General features: G+C 40.4%; 1 protein-coding gene and 1 non-coding gene across 2 annotated transcripts in view; both read left to right on the top strand.

The window, feature by feature from the left end:
* LOC126298036 (ero1-like protein) overlaps positions 1-15,120 on the top strand; it is a 75,659-nt gene that overhangs the window by 20,719 nt on the left and 39,820 nt on the right. The window contains exons 4-5 of the mRNA XM_049989357.1: positions 3,783-3,854; positions 12,740-12,801. Of these exons, the coding sequence (XP_049845314.1) occupies positions 3,783-3,854; positions 12,740-12,801 (134 nt within the window). The remainder of the gene's footprint in view (positions 1-3,782; positions 3,855-12,739; positions 12,802-15,120) is intronic.
* On the top strand, positions 1,100-1,204 carry LOC126300044 (U6 spliceosomal RNA). The gene has a single exon (XR_007552865.1). It is a non-coding gene; the product is annotated as a U6 spliceosomal RNA (small nuclear RNA).

Here is a 15,120-nt window from a genome sequence, read left to right as displayed (position 1 = left end):
TCTTAGACTGGGTTGCACAGGATAGTTGACATCTGTGTTCATCCACCTGCCACTTCATTTATTTCAGCACTACCTAGGACCATTTGTGCTGCCTTTCTGTGAATATAATTGGTATCCCCACTTAGTCCTATTTGGTATGGGTCTCTCACATTTCAGCAAAACTCCAGAATGGATCAGATAAGGGTTTTCTAAGTAATCTCCTTATAGGCTGATAGTACTTCCCCAGTATGTTGTAAGTGAACTTACTATGTGATCATTTGTTTCAAATTCCCACAAATTGTTACACCCAAATATTTCTATGAGCTGCAGTCAGTCCAGTTGTGACCCGTTGATACTGTAGTCATACTACCTTTTATGTATCTTGTGAAGTGCACAATATTACATTTCTGATAATTTAAAGTAAATTGGCAGTCTTTACACCACTTCAAAACATTATCAAGATCTGGTCAAATATTTGTGCAGCTTTCTCATACACTACTTCACTGTATGTACTGTATCATATGCAAAAAACGTCTGAGGTTACTGAGAATATAGTCTGTCAGGTCATTAATAACATGAACAGCAAGCTTCCCTGGGAAATAACTAAAGTTGCTTCTACATCTGTCAATAATTGTTCATCAGAGATAACATTGTGCATTGTCCTTACCAAGAAATCCTCAACCCAATCACACATTTGATACTAAATATAGTAGCAGTTGAGTTAGTAATTCTAAGATTCTACAACAGAGGGATGTGAATAGAATGGGATGGTAGTTTTGTGAGTAATTTCTCCTACCTTTCTTGTAGATGGGTTTGACCTGTGCTCTCTTCCAATGCAATCTGACAGGGATTAAATCAAGCCCTGTCCTCAGCTGTTTCTCTATGCCGGTACCACTAATATCTATATCACTCATTTCTGTACTGGTACATAAATTGAAATAAAGGAGTATTGCTGGAGTTACTCATTGCTGGAATTACCTCATTGAAGGACTTGTCTATATTGAGACACTCCATAATTATGATTATTAATAAACTTTAGCTCTTAGTGAGGAGTACAATACTGAATATTCATAGTATTCTTTTCCCAGCAAGAATCCAGAAAAAGTGCAAAAAAATTGTTGTACTCACTTTGGCAATACAAATTCTAAAATTGTAACGATACAAAGAAGATTAGCATTGCCCCTGTTCTAGGATGACACACAATCACAAAGCATTCCAAATTTTTGCTGTAAGGTCCAAATCAAGGGCTGGATTATAGGACCCCCTGCCTTTGAAAGAGTCCCAGGCTACTTGTTGAATTGACTGGATACTGGAAGAATTGTACCTCAGACTATATTTTTAAAATTAAATGTAATGACATTTTTAAACCACCACCTGGATGTTGTTAGTATTTACGTGGATGGGTCTGAGCATGAGGATTTTATTGGTTGCTCTGTCATGTTCCCTGGCATAGTCCTCCCATAGCAGTTTTCAGTTTTTTATGCGGAATTGTATGCTGTATTGAGGACACTGGAGCAGATGAGATGGCATTGTGGCAAGAAATGCCTCAGCTGTTCAGATTCCCAAAGTGCCCTTTGTCTGTTGGTCAGATGGACCCAGCATATCAGATGGTGCAAGACCTACAGGATGCTTTTTCTTTTGCAAAGGCGGGAAAAGGAAATACGTGTGCGAGTCAAATGAAAACCTTAAATTTGTGATAACAAATCGAAATTTCACGCAGTTATCGTGTAAGTTGGTAAGTGTGCTACAGACAGTGTGCAGAATGGCCTGTAGGTGGCAGCATAGTGCAGATGCACACATATCATCGCAGTATCAGTATAAAAGTGGTGACTTGCACCAAGGAAGAACAGCGTTCTGTTATTCAGTTTTTGCGTAGTGAAGGTGTGAAGCCTATTGAAATTCATCGACGAATGAAGGTTCAGTACGGTGATGCATGTTTGTCACAGCAGCAAGTCTACAAATGGAGTAGGAAGTTCGCAGATGGTGTGACTTCAGTGGAGGATGCTCCTTGTCCAGGTCAGGCACAAGAAGTTGTGACTCCATAGAACATTGCAGCAGTTGAAGCCATACTGAAGGAAAACCGCTGAGTGACACTGAATGACATTGCAGCATGTTTACAGATTAGTCATGGGTCAGCACACCACATTGTGCATATGTGCTCCAGTTTCACAAAGTGTCTGCAAGATGGGTGCCACGGCAGCTGCTGACTCCTGAAATGAGAGAACGATGTGTTGATGCATGTGAAGAACTTCTTTGGTGCTTTGAACGAGAAGGTGATGGCTTCCTTGCAAGAATCGTTACTGGGGACGAAACCTGGGTTCACTTCCACCAATTGGAAATGAAGAGAGCGAGCAAGGAATGGTGCCATTCCTGATCACCAAAACCAAAGAAGTTTTGAACAGAACCTTTAGCAGGGAAAGTTATGTGGACTCTGGACTCTATTTTGGGACAAAAAAGGTGTCGTTTTGGAGCATTACATGCCTAGAGGGTCCACTGTCACCAGTGCATCATACACACATCTCCTAAAAAATTGTCTGCGACCTGCAATCAAATCAAATTGATGTGGATTGCTGTCAGCAGGTGTCCTTTTGCAACATGACAATGAAGGCCCCACACTGCCCGTACAACAGTTGCAACAATCACAGACCTGCATTTTGAGTGTCTTCCTCATCCACCATACTCACCAGACCTTGCCCCAAGTGATTTCCATATGTTTAGACCACTCAAAGACGCAATGGGAGGAAAGAAGTTCCGTTCTGATGAAGAGGTACACCTCGTGGTGCGCGAGTGGTTGCGCAGACTACCAAAAGAATTTTTTCTCAAAGAATTTGTGTACTTTGTAAGCACTGGAGGACTTGCATTGAGCTTGGGGGAGATTATGTTGAAAAGTGATACAGATTTGTACCACTTCTGCACAATAAATCATATTTTAAAAAATATTTAAGGTTTTCATTTGACTCACCCTCGTAATTTTCTGTTGGGTTCCAGGGTGCCCAAGGATCTGGGGAACTGAACTTACTGATGCAGCTGCCAAAGAGGCTGGATTCCTTTCGTCTCCTGCTCACTGTTCAGTTCTCTTGCACATTTGTGACTAGAAGACCATATGGTTGTGGGAGGCTCAGTGGCTGGAAATGGGGAATAAGAATCGGTATTCAGTGAAACCAAAGTGTGACTGCGTCTTACCTCCTACCTACCATGATGAGCTGAAGAAGAAACCCTTACAAGACTTAGAGTAGGAGATTACCCATTAACATATGACTTTCTCTTACATTGGGGGAGCCCCCAGTGCGCCATGGATGTGGTACATAGCTATTGATACGACATATTTTAATTGAGTGTGTTTATATAATGACCTGTGAGCAAACATGGGTCTCCCACAGGACCTGCCCTCTATTTTCATTGAGTTCATGTTGTAAATTTTGTGTAATGTCCGGGCTTCTTCCCAAAATACTGTGTGTGAGATTTTAATGCGTCACAGATTGGCTCGGCCACACATTATTTCTAAGTAGTCACCCAGCCACAGTCATCTGCCTCTTTTTGAACTATCTATGTACTAATACTTTATTTTATCTAGTTATTCTGCTGATTTGTCTGACATTTATAGTTGGTCTTTTATGAATCTCACCATCTCAGGGTTGTGTTTTCAATTGTTGTGCGCGCATACAAAAAATATCAATGCACTTAGCATAATGCTGTCTGTATTTATAAGACATCTGTAGAAAATGTCTCATTTCATTTCGTTGGTCTGCTAGATAGCTATATATGCAGATTTGTTTTTGCTGACAACATTAATCTTTTTGTAGGAACATATTCCACCTGGACTGAAAGGCCATTTAGCAAACCAGAAGCCGAATACAGCACATGCTGCCTACAAAGTGAGTAACAGTAAACTATCTCAAAATGTATGTGTGTTATTTGGACTATATGTTGCTCTTAAGTAAAATGAGTCATCTTGTGATTATCTGTCTTATTTATATCAAAGTTCATATCTTTCTGATTTCACTTAATCATTTGCGATGAAATTTATATGTCTCTTACCTAGTGCAGTAATGCAGTGGTTAGTATTAATGATCCGTTAATCACAGCTAGTTCAAACATTCAGGAACTTCATTCAGTATGTTTAAAATAATATCCCAGCCAAAATTAAAGGCACTGGTTGCAAACAGTTGCAGATTGTTGCCCACCTCTGAACAAATGGTGCTGTTATGTTTTCTGAGGCTACACTAGGTCCCTGCTGACATCTGACAAAAGTAGAGCAATCAGCCTTGCTTGTAGTACATCATTGCTCACAATCTTGAGAACAGTTCTCAGAACTGGTTGGGTCTTGTGCTTTTGAGCAAAGCTGAAATCCTGCACTAAAGACTTTGGTGATTCTGTGATCATTGAAGTGTCTAGGTTTGAAAGCTAAAGGGTCTCACTAAACAGTGGAGAGATGAGTTCCCACCAGAGGAAGCTACCAATGTCTGTCCACAGAATACATACATTTATTTTAATTTATATGTAAAAGGTCAGTCTGATCATGGCCCTAGGTGGCCATCCAGCTCACCTGATCTGTCAGTATGCAATTACTTCATGTGGGGAGCTCCCAAGCCTAACATGTTTTGCAACAACCCTCAAAGTCTTAAAGAACTGCAGCAGAACATTTCAAATGAGACTGCAAGAATTCCAGCAGTCCAGTTTCGATCCATCTTCTGCAATTTGCTGACTGGGGCCCAAAAGTGCCAAGATACGAATGGTGGTCACTTTCAACATCTGCTGCATTTCCTTTCCTCCGCTGTGATTCTTTGTACGCTGGAACTCTGTTCTCAGGACCACTTTCATTTGCCCCACCCTGTATAAGCTTGTAGTGAAATGATTGATATTGACTGCTGAGAAAAAGTGTGATTCGTTCCCTGTCACACATTACAAAGAAAACTATTTTCTACCTTTCTTAACACTAGTTTTACAGTCTATAGTCACTGATGCAATAATAGCCTTATTGTCACAGATTCCCTTTCTTTGTTACCCAATTCAGAAAGTTTGGGTGTGTCCATTGCTAGACAGTCTGAGACCTTGCTCTCGGTAGTAGGTTTCCTAACTGTTGTAAGTAATATTCAGAAAAGATATTCAAAACTGTCTCACATGGTACCCATTTTAATCATGTGACTGTCTCACATGGTACCCAAGTTAATCATGTGACTTGCCTGTTCAATAGTTGGCAAGTAAAGTAGTCCCCTATTACAATAACATATTACTGAGCTTTCCTAACAGTTAAGCTCAGCTACTTTCGCTCTCCATACATTTGCTAATATTGGAAACAAGCGATCAACCTCCTGGCACATTTCCATTCAATAATTTTGTATGGAATCATTTTCTTGGGTAACTCATCATGCAGAAAGAAAGTATTGAGGAGTTCAGTATGCTGCAACAAAAATCTTTGATCATTTACCTAATAATGTAAAATGTCTGACAGGTACCGAAGCAAGTTTTAAATTTAACATAAAATCATTATTCCTGGGAAAACTACTTCTATTCCATTAATGCATTTCTACTTAAAAACTAGCAGCCATTTAAAAGAAAAAAAGAAGCTTTTCTTTAAGTCTAGTTGCTTGAGTAAGAATAAAAAAGGTGTTCATTAATGTTAACGCTAATCATACATATGTATCCTGTAAACTGACTTGTTCCACATCATTTTGATAAAAGAATAGTGCAAATGACATATGGGACATGTAACTAACATGTCAGGAAACTTACACCTCATATCTTCCAAATTTCCTGTGAGGCACTAAACCATGAAAAAAGAATCTAATTACTAAATTTACTCACCTTTGATGCTTACTTTCATCCCATTAATTCACATTCAGGATCTTTAATAACCTCAATAGATATTGCTGAGTTCTTTATAGTAATAAATATGCCTCCAACCTCTGTGCCCTGTAACAGTGAATCTTTGAAGACTGGCACTTGGCAGCCACTGAGGTGACACGACTTCATTTTTCCCTCCTCCCCTTTCCGCGTCATGACTCTTCTCCAATGGCATGTTCATGGCCTTTGATTCAACTAAGATGACTTATGGCTGCTCTTGGAGTCGCATTGTCTGCTTGTTCTCTGCCTCCAGGAAACAAAATTGTGTCTTCACGACCGCTTTGAGCTCCTGCTTTTCTTCCCGGTCCACTTTGACCTTCTCCCCCCAATGGATGGCATTCCTTCTTGTGAGGTAGTCATGCTGCTCATCTGGGATGACATTCATAGTCAGCCCATCTCCCTGACTATCTGGCTTCAAGCTGTTGCAGTCCACATTTTCCTTCCTTACTTGACCTTTTCCCTATGTACAGTTTACATTCCTCCGTCATTCAGTGTCACCAGGGCAGACTTCCTCCAGCTTATTGGGCAACTCCCTCACTCCTTTCTGCTGCTCGGTGACTTTAGTGCACACCATCCCCTTTGGGGTTCTCCCACAGCCTGCCCAGGAGGTGTCCTTTTGGCTGACTTTCTCAATCAACATAGCCTCATCTGCCGTAATGCTGGAGCACTCATGTTACTTTCAGACTCCATGAACACCTATTCCCATTTGGACTGCTCCTTCTGCACTGCCCAGCTTGTCCACCGTCTCAAGTGGCCCAGTCTCTCTGACACATACTCGAGCGACCATTTCCCGTGAGCTATCTGTTTGCTGACTCCTACACCACCTACATGCACACCAAATGCCAGCTTTTTAAGGCTGATTGGAGGCTTTAATCCACCCAGCGACCTTCAACAAACAAAATTTCCTGAGTTCTGATGACCAGGCAGAATATTTTACAGGCGTTATCCTTACTGTCGCAGAACATTCCATTTCTTGCACTTCCTCTTTACCACACCGTATCCCGGTCCCTTGGTGGACTGAGGCGTGCCACAATGCAATTTTTGTGCGAAGACATACTCTCCACATTTTTAACCATCATCTTACGGTTGCAAACTGCATTTGTTATAAATAGTTGTGTGCACAGTGTCGTGTTCTTCAGGATATCAAAAAAAGCTAGCTGGTTTTCCTTTACTAGTTCTTTTAACAGTTCCACTCCCTCTTCAATCATGTGGGGCAACCTGCGATGGCTCTCTGGGACCAAGGTCCATTCCCAAATTTCTGGCCTGACAGTACCAGATTATGTCATAGTGGTCCCTATTGCTATCTCCAACACCTTGGGTCACTATTTTGTGGAATGTCACCTTTATTGTGAGTGAGCTAGATTGAGCTCTCATTTCATACTGATCCTCTGCCCCAGGACTGGATGATTTTAACATTCAGATGTTGCAGAACCTTTCTCTTATGGGAAAGCAGCTTACTTATAGTTATTGCCCCATTTCTCTCTTGAGCTGTGTTTGCAAGGTGATAGAACATAAGATTTGTGCCCGAATCGTAGGGTGGTTGGAGTTTCACAATTTACTAACTGCTGCACCGAGTGGATTTCGAGCGTGCCATTCTGCAGTTGACCATGCCGTCACTGTGTCAACCCATGTTGTGAATGGTTTTCTGCGGAAATAGCAGACTGTAACAGTGTTTTCGATTTGCTGTAAGCCTGCAACACATGCTGGAAGACTGGTATCCGCTATACTTCCGTGGCTGCATGCCCCGTCCCCTTCAGGAATATTTAAAAAACAGAGTTTTCAAGATACATGTGGGTACTGCCTTGACGGACACCTTATTCCAGGATAACGGCGTGCCTCAGGGTTCCATCCTGAGAATCGTCCTCTTTGCTATCGCCCTTAACCCTTTTATGGCCTGTCTCCTGCCGGGCATCTATTTTGTGATCTATTGCAGTTCTCCATGGACTGGTTTCCTGGAGTGGCGTCTTTAGCAATGTCGCAATCGTCTTTACTCGTGGAGCATCGACAATGGCCTTCGCTTTTCCGCTGACCAAACTGTTTGTATGAATTTCTGGTGGCACAGTTGGTTTCTTCCACCAAATTTCTGATGATGCAATTGGTTTCTTCCACCATCTTTACACCTTGGGCCTGTTGCTCTTCCGTTCATTGAAACTACAAAATTCCTTGGGCTCATGCCTGATAGGAAACTTTCTTGGTCCTCACATGTGTTTTACTTGGTTGCCCACTGCACGCGGTCCCTCAGTGTCCTCAGCTTTACTTTCTGGAGAGCAGATCGGACCACACTACTCCTTTTGTGCTGGTCCCTTGTCTGTTCAATACTAGAGTGTTTTGTTTATGCTTCTGCACATCCATCCCTCCTATGCCATCTCAATACTATCCGCCATCATGGCATCCGTTTGGCCAGTGGCACCTTTTACACTAGCCTGGTCAAGAGTCTGTATGCAGAAGCTGCCGAAGTACCGCTGTCATGACTTTCTCCACAGCAGATACACATGGTGTTTGTCTGCCATGCCTGGTCACCCATCCTGTGCTCCCTTCTTCGATGGCTCCTTTGATCGCCAGTATGGGGCACGTCCTTCTGTTACGTCTTGGAGTTACTTTCAGCTCTTGCTCTGGCTGCTTAACTTCACGGTACCCGCCACTTTGCCAATGGGTGTGAGCCCTTCACCAACTTAGCTTCATTTGGCAGCCCATGTTCACTTTGGCCTTCATTTACTTCCTAAGGACGCTACTCAGCCTCGCTCTATCACCAAAATTTCATGACCTTCACATGGAACTTCGTGATAGTACCTTTGTGTAGAGTGATGGCTCTCGGACTGACCACTATGACAGTAACGTGCAATGTTGCAAGGTGATGGGGCCTAAAATTATACTCTTTGACAAAGTTACTGATGTCAGTGCATTTCCCCATTTGTGGTCCCGTATCATCACTGTAACCATCTGGCTTTATCTCTGTTTCATTTTATATGCTTTCTTTATGGTGTCACATAGCTGCGAGGACATGAGGCAGCATTCACTCTCACTGTGAGAAGCTGTCATAATGTTTTGGCTCACCAGTGTTTTGCAGTCTTAATTTATGATTTTGTTGCTGCTGTTCACTTCTTGCAGTTTTCTGTTCCTAGTACTACTTGGAAATTATTATCTTTAAATAAGTGAAACCAGTTCTAGGAAGTTACCATGGACACTCTTGCAGTTAATTAACCCCACATTAACATTTTCTCTCTTTGAGCTGCCAAGACAAATGTTCCAATATTAACTTGAAAAACATGCACAAAAAATTGCCATAATTTGAACAATATTGAGAAGCTGTGGGGCCCATCATATCAATGACAGCAGGAACTGATAGCCACGAGATCTACAGGACAAAAGACAGGCTTCATAAGATGAGGTGTGACATTCACAGCAATATACAACAATCATAAATCATCTTGGGTATAAATTGTCTGGCCTTGAATAGGTATCAAGAACAAGATAAAAATTTGTAGTTTCAGCCTTGTATTGCCCACTGGATGTTAGCAAAAGTAATGCAGATATTTGTGGGCAATAAAATGGGCAAGGAAGATTGTACCTCATCTTGGACAAGAGCTAGCATCATTTACTTGGAATAGTAAACATGTAATGGAGCTGTTGGTAAAGTTCAAGTGAATAGTTACTCATGCTCCAGAAAAATATGAACCTAGCAACTTTATTAAAGACGTATAAGAGAACCCTTGCTGTACAAAACATCATGAAGCATCATATGAGATAATCCAGTAATTATAAGTCATAACATAAATTTATAGATAAAAAGGACAGAGTCTGAGTTAAATTGGGGGAGGTTATAGACTGACAATGAATGTTCACATGCGTTTGGCACATCATGAGCTTCTATATTGCAAGTAGTGTTTGGGGTCCTGTGTCTTGATATGTGTGTCAGAGAAAGAGCTGCTATATACTAGATGAAGAAAAACTGTCCAAAAAAAGCAAATGAAATACTTGAGACTTGTGAAGATAATAGCATCCCCATCACAAAGTGTGTTATGGATTTTTGGCAGGAGATGTGGTACTCTTCTGCCACTGTAAATATTGCTTCTTCCCAAATGTTGGATAGAGACTCCAAATTGTGTAGAACTATAGATATACATAATCACATCCTCTGGAATGTCCAGTTTGAGTCCTTGGTGTTGGAGAAGGGAAACAGCAACTTCAGGACATTCCTGTCTGCAAGGCAGACTTGGAAGTCAGCTTCTTGAATGAAATAGCTTGATTCTTCTCAGAGCCAGCCAAAAGGGAGAGTGCAAACCAACTAATACGCACCCAGGAAGAAAGGATGGGACATGCTATGTAGGAGGGGGAATGGCTTGATACCAGGATTGGAATGCAGCAAAATGGACTTGATAAACTGACAACTTGTCTTACTTTCCAAATCAGAGTTTTCTTCTTATCTGAAATTGAGCCTGAAAGGGAGACAAGATCTTCAGTACAACAGCCATACTTTTTATACAATGTGTTTAAAAATACAATGAAAAAAAAACTGTCCCTTAGTTGGCTAGATGATGGATAATCAGTGAAGTAATAATTGTAATAACAGTAATGGAAATGAAGTGCCTAAGACAGATCCAAGGAGTAACCATATGAGCTAGAGAACAAATGTATCGATAAGGAATCGACGTGGAATCCAAGATATAAATAAATGGATGAAGACAAGGAAAAGAAATTGGAAGGATTATGTGGAAAGGGCGGGTGGCAGTAGGACCAGGTGGTTATAATGAAACTGACAGTGTTGTGAGTGCTACAGCACATGCTGTATACATCTTCGGACACTGAAACATTGTAGGTATGTTCATTGATGTACATGGTATGCTGAAAAAAATTAATAGTTCCACTTTCTGCCACCAGGTGAAAATGGCACTGTAAGCTGTCAGAATGTAGTGTGGGTGGTAGAAACTTGAATTATTATTTTTTTCAGAATACTCTGAGTGTACACCAATTAATCAACATACATAATTATGATGTTTCACTATCCTGCAATGTATGCAGCCTGTACTGCAGCACTCGGCACACAGCCAGTTTGATTGTAAACACCCGACAGTATGCCTAGTCGGGCACCTGCAGGCAGCTTTCCCTAGATTTTACTGTAAGTATTTGTTGTTTGTAGATGATTTCTCTGTCTTTCGTTTCTCCTCCAGTCGTTCAGCAACCCACCAGTTGTTGCTGACAATTTAACTTTCACCGAGCAAGGTGGTGCAGTGGTTAGCACACTGGATTTGAATTCGGGAGGATGATGATTCCAACTTGACAGGCCATTTGGATTTAGGATTTCTGTGATTTCCGTAAATTGATCCAGGAAAATGCTGGGACGGTCCCTTTGAAAGGACGTGGCCTATTTCCTGCCCCATCCTTGTCACACTCTGAGCTTGTGCTCCATCCCTAATGACCTCGAACTTAATGGGATGTGGAACCTAGTCTTCCTTCCTTCCTTAGAATTTAGCTTTCCTCAGTAGAGGATGAGAGACACTGTTCTTAATATTAAAGAAAACAGTGAGGTTTTTGTACTCTCATTTGATTTTAAGCTCACCCTGATCTGACACTTTAAAAAACTGAAAGCATGGTCCCTTTAAGCACTAAATATTTTAAAATGCATAAATCATAGTTTGTGGGGAGCAAACCCATCCAGTCTGCTCCAGTTTCACAGAGCCTTCTTGTGATACTGGCTTGATCAGGAGTGTGTGCTCTATGGGTCTGCAAAATACACACATTTAAGTGACATTGCACACCATGAGGGAACTGAGCTAACAACCGGAGCCTTTAGGACTAGCCATATTCCAAGCCTATCTGCTGAGATTGGTGAACCGCCAAACTTCAGGCAGTGACTTATCGTGGAGCAGCAAGGCTATAAAACAATACCCATGCTTAGATGTCTGCGTACCATTCTCACTCATTGTTGGAATGTTTTTTCAGGTGGTGTGGAGGTGGTTATTCATATATGTAGTTTATTTCTAAATAGTTTCATACATAAGGTTTCATGAACACCAGATATGATCTTCACAGTGCATTTCTGTGCAGTGCGTACTTCATGCCTGTACGTGGAATTGCCTGTGAAAATTAATTCCATATGACATTGATGAATATAATTATGCAAATTAAACTAATTTTGATTCTTTCATCACCAATACTGGTAATTACATGTAGAGCAAAAGTTGCTGAACTCACATTTGTGAAGATATATTTGATTGCCAGTTCAAGTTTTGATTAATATGTACACCTGGGAATTTTGAAATGGAAATATACTGTGAAAATGTAGATGAACGGTAAGAATATCAGTAAATCCAAAGAAAACAATAAAAAGGAAGAAGTAGTACCCACTTGCTCTGGAATAGGTGTAGATACAATCAGGATTTGATTGAGGAAGCCATACTGACAAAACCTTTCAAAGAAGATGGATATTGAGTCGCATTGCACCTGTGAATGAAGAAGATTAGTGGTAAAGTAGGTGGTGGATGCAAAGTGTGACAGCATCAGTGCTTGCTAAGGTTGTAGGCTGGATGTTTGGATGTGTTGCGGTGTGGTTGGCTTATGAGTCTTCAGTTTGATGATCCTTAAGACCAGTATTCTCACAACATGAGTGCTGTATCCTGACTGACATCAATACTGCTTCAGTGCGTGGTGATCTGTGTGAGTAAGGCGTGCCAACTGTTTTCATTTTTTACAAATGCACTGAAGTATATGTGTACATTTAAATATTTGTGGTAATATTTTTAATTAACATGTGAATAGTGATAGTTTCTATAGTTGTTTTGCTGCGGCTCCTTCACTTTACCACATGCTGGGAATAAGAGAGTATTAGCTCCCCATGAATATTTACCAACTAATTTTACCATCTATTATGTCATTATTTGAATGTGTTTAATGGCATTTTGTTCTCTTTTTGTTCTAGTACTTAGAGAACACACAGAGTGATTGTGACGATGAGTTGAGCTATATAAACACAACCATTAGGTGAGTGTGTCATTCTGTATTTCTTCTTTGTTATTTGCCATTTCTTATAGCTTTCAAAGTATTTTCTCATACTGCCTTTTTTTGTGGCAGTGTAAGATCAGTATTTGAAAATTCATTAAAATTGGGCTTAAGAACCTGTAATTAGACATCATTTCATTCCAGATCTCTGATTTTTATTGTGTGTCTGCAGTTAGCTTCAACAGGATGTGTACTGTGTTCCAGAGGGACGTGTAGTGTTGTATAGAATATTTTAACTACACCATCTTATTTTTTAATGCTAAAAGCTGTCAAATATTTTTTCTATTTCTGGTCATAATTTTGAGTGCTAGTAACTTTTTATGAAATATGTAGAAAAAATCTTGTATTGCTGTGTGCCATGACCATAAAATGGAAAATTTTCTTACTTTACATCTACTGTGAATTGCAATTATAAGATGCAACTTGTGGTTCATGTTAGTGTTTTCTTATAAATAAATGGAATAGCTGGCCAGTACTTATCTTTTTCATAGTGACATTTTTAGTTTTTCTGATAGAAATGCTTTAGGAACTTGTATATCCATTCTTTGATGGAGGGATTGGGATGTTGGGAAGGTGGTGTAGATACGCAGGTCTCTTGAGTCATTCTGTACAGCATGCTTAGCAAACGGGTGCCGGGTGTCGGGTGTCCTCAGGGCAGACAGTCCTGTGTCCGTTCATGTACTCATCCAGTTTAGTGGTAATCATTCTTATATAAAACATAGTGCAGTGAACACTTTAGTTGGGAAACAACAAGAGTAGGTTCTTTTGTTGCTCTGCCTTTGCTGTATGATTTGTTGAAGGTGTAGTGATGGGTAGTGTGCAAATGCGTGAGATACATTATACAATGTGAATAATTTCAAGGATGAGAATATTTGTGTAATAGTCTAGGATGCTCATATGGTTTATCAAGGAAGTTGTAAAGTTTTGGAGGGTGACAAAAGGCAATAGTGAGTGGTGTGAGAAGTACAGGGTGAGGGCAAGATCATCTCATTTCGATACTTGATTTGAGAAAGTCATAACATTGGTGGAGTAATGTATGAGGCATTTGTGGACCGGCAGACAGGGTGCTTATTTGTGGGAGAGGAAAACCTGGGATAGGTTATTTGTATAGCTGTTGAAGAATTTGGCTTAGGACAAGATAAATTTACCTTGGATGCTTGAACTGCATGGAAATTGGGAGGCAACTGTTGAAGGAGAGGATCTGTTGCTTGTCGGGTGGTTTTATAAGAGTTGTGTTTTGTGTGTGAACCGCAGTAAGATGTAGGTAAGTTAACGAAGGTGGCTTCAAATTTGAGTTTGATCATCAGCAAGTCTACCAAACCAGGAGGCAAAGATTCTGGGTGTTCAGAATTACCCCTTCCATGTAGCCCAACAAAAGGTTGCTGTAGAACAGGGTACCTTAGCTGTCACCCTTAGTTGTTTGTCTGTCTGTCCATCAAAGGAGAAATAGTAATGAGTTAGGACGAATTTGGCTTTTTGAAGAGTTTCTGGTGGGTGTTTGTGTAGTTAGTGTTAAAGTGCGGAGAGGCTGTGGGTATGCTGGTTGTTGGTGTAAAGAGAGGCTGCATCAGTAGTGACATTGTGGGCTTCAGGTAGTAGAGGAAATGGAAGTGGGTTCAAGACATTGCAGGAAATGGTTGGAGTTTTTTTCTGTGGGATGGGAATCTCTGCATGATGAGTTTTGAGGTGCTGGTATAGAAAGGTCAAGATGTGTTCAGTTGTAACTTTGAAACATGCTACACAGGGATGGCCACGATATTAATTTTGTATAATTGGGGAAGTAGAGGTATGTAACTCAGGGGAGGCAGAAAAGTCTATGAAGTCAGTTGGGAGACCTTGTTAGGGGTCTAGGGTTGTTAGGATTTTTGCAACTCAGTTTGGATGGAAGGAATGGGGTATTTATGAAGTTTGATATTTCAATGTGTTCAAAAGCTGATAAAGCATCTTTGCCACAAATTCCCCACAGTAGAGGTACTATAACTACAAAATTATCAATTTCATGTATTGACTTACAATTGACAATAACCATCAGAGTATAGGTGCATTTCTTTAAAGAGTTATTTCTTAACAAAAGGCATAAAAAACTTTGGTTTCAAAGAGCGGAACTACAAATTACGTTTACTTTCATTCAGATTTTATATTATTTTCAAGTGGCCATAAATTGCATCTACATAAAATTCAGTTTTCCAATAACTGAATCCATTAACCATGTAGGCATAGTTTGCTCTTCTGAAATTTTTTTTAATTTGAAGGAAAATTGCTCAAGGCACATACATTATTATAAAAATGTTTTATTTTATG

Source organism: Schistocerca gregaria, chromosome X (assembly GCF_023897955.1).
Source record: "Schistocerca gregaria isolate iqSchGreg1 chromosome X, iqSchGreg1.2, whole genome shotgun sequence".
NCBI classification, from domain to species: domain Eukaryota; kingdom Metazoa; phylum Arthropoda; class Insecta; order Orthoptera; family Acrididae; genus Schistocerca; species Schistocerca gregaria.
The sequence above is the reverse complement of the archived record's forward strand: the minus strand, read 5'-3'. Positions and strand labels throughout refer to the sequence as shown.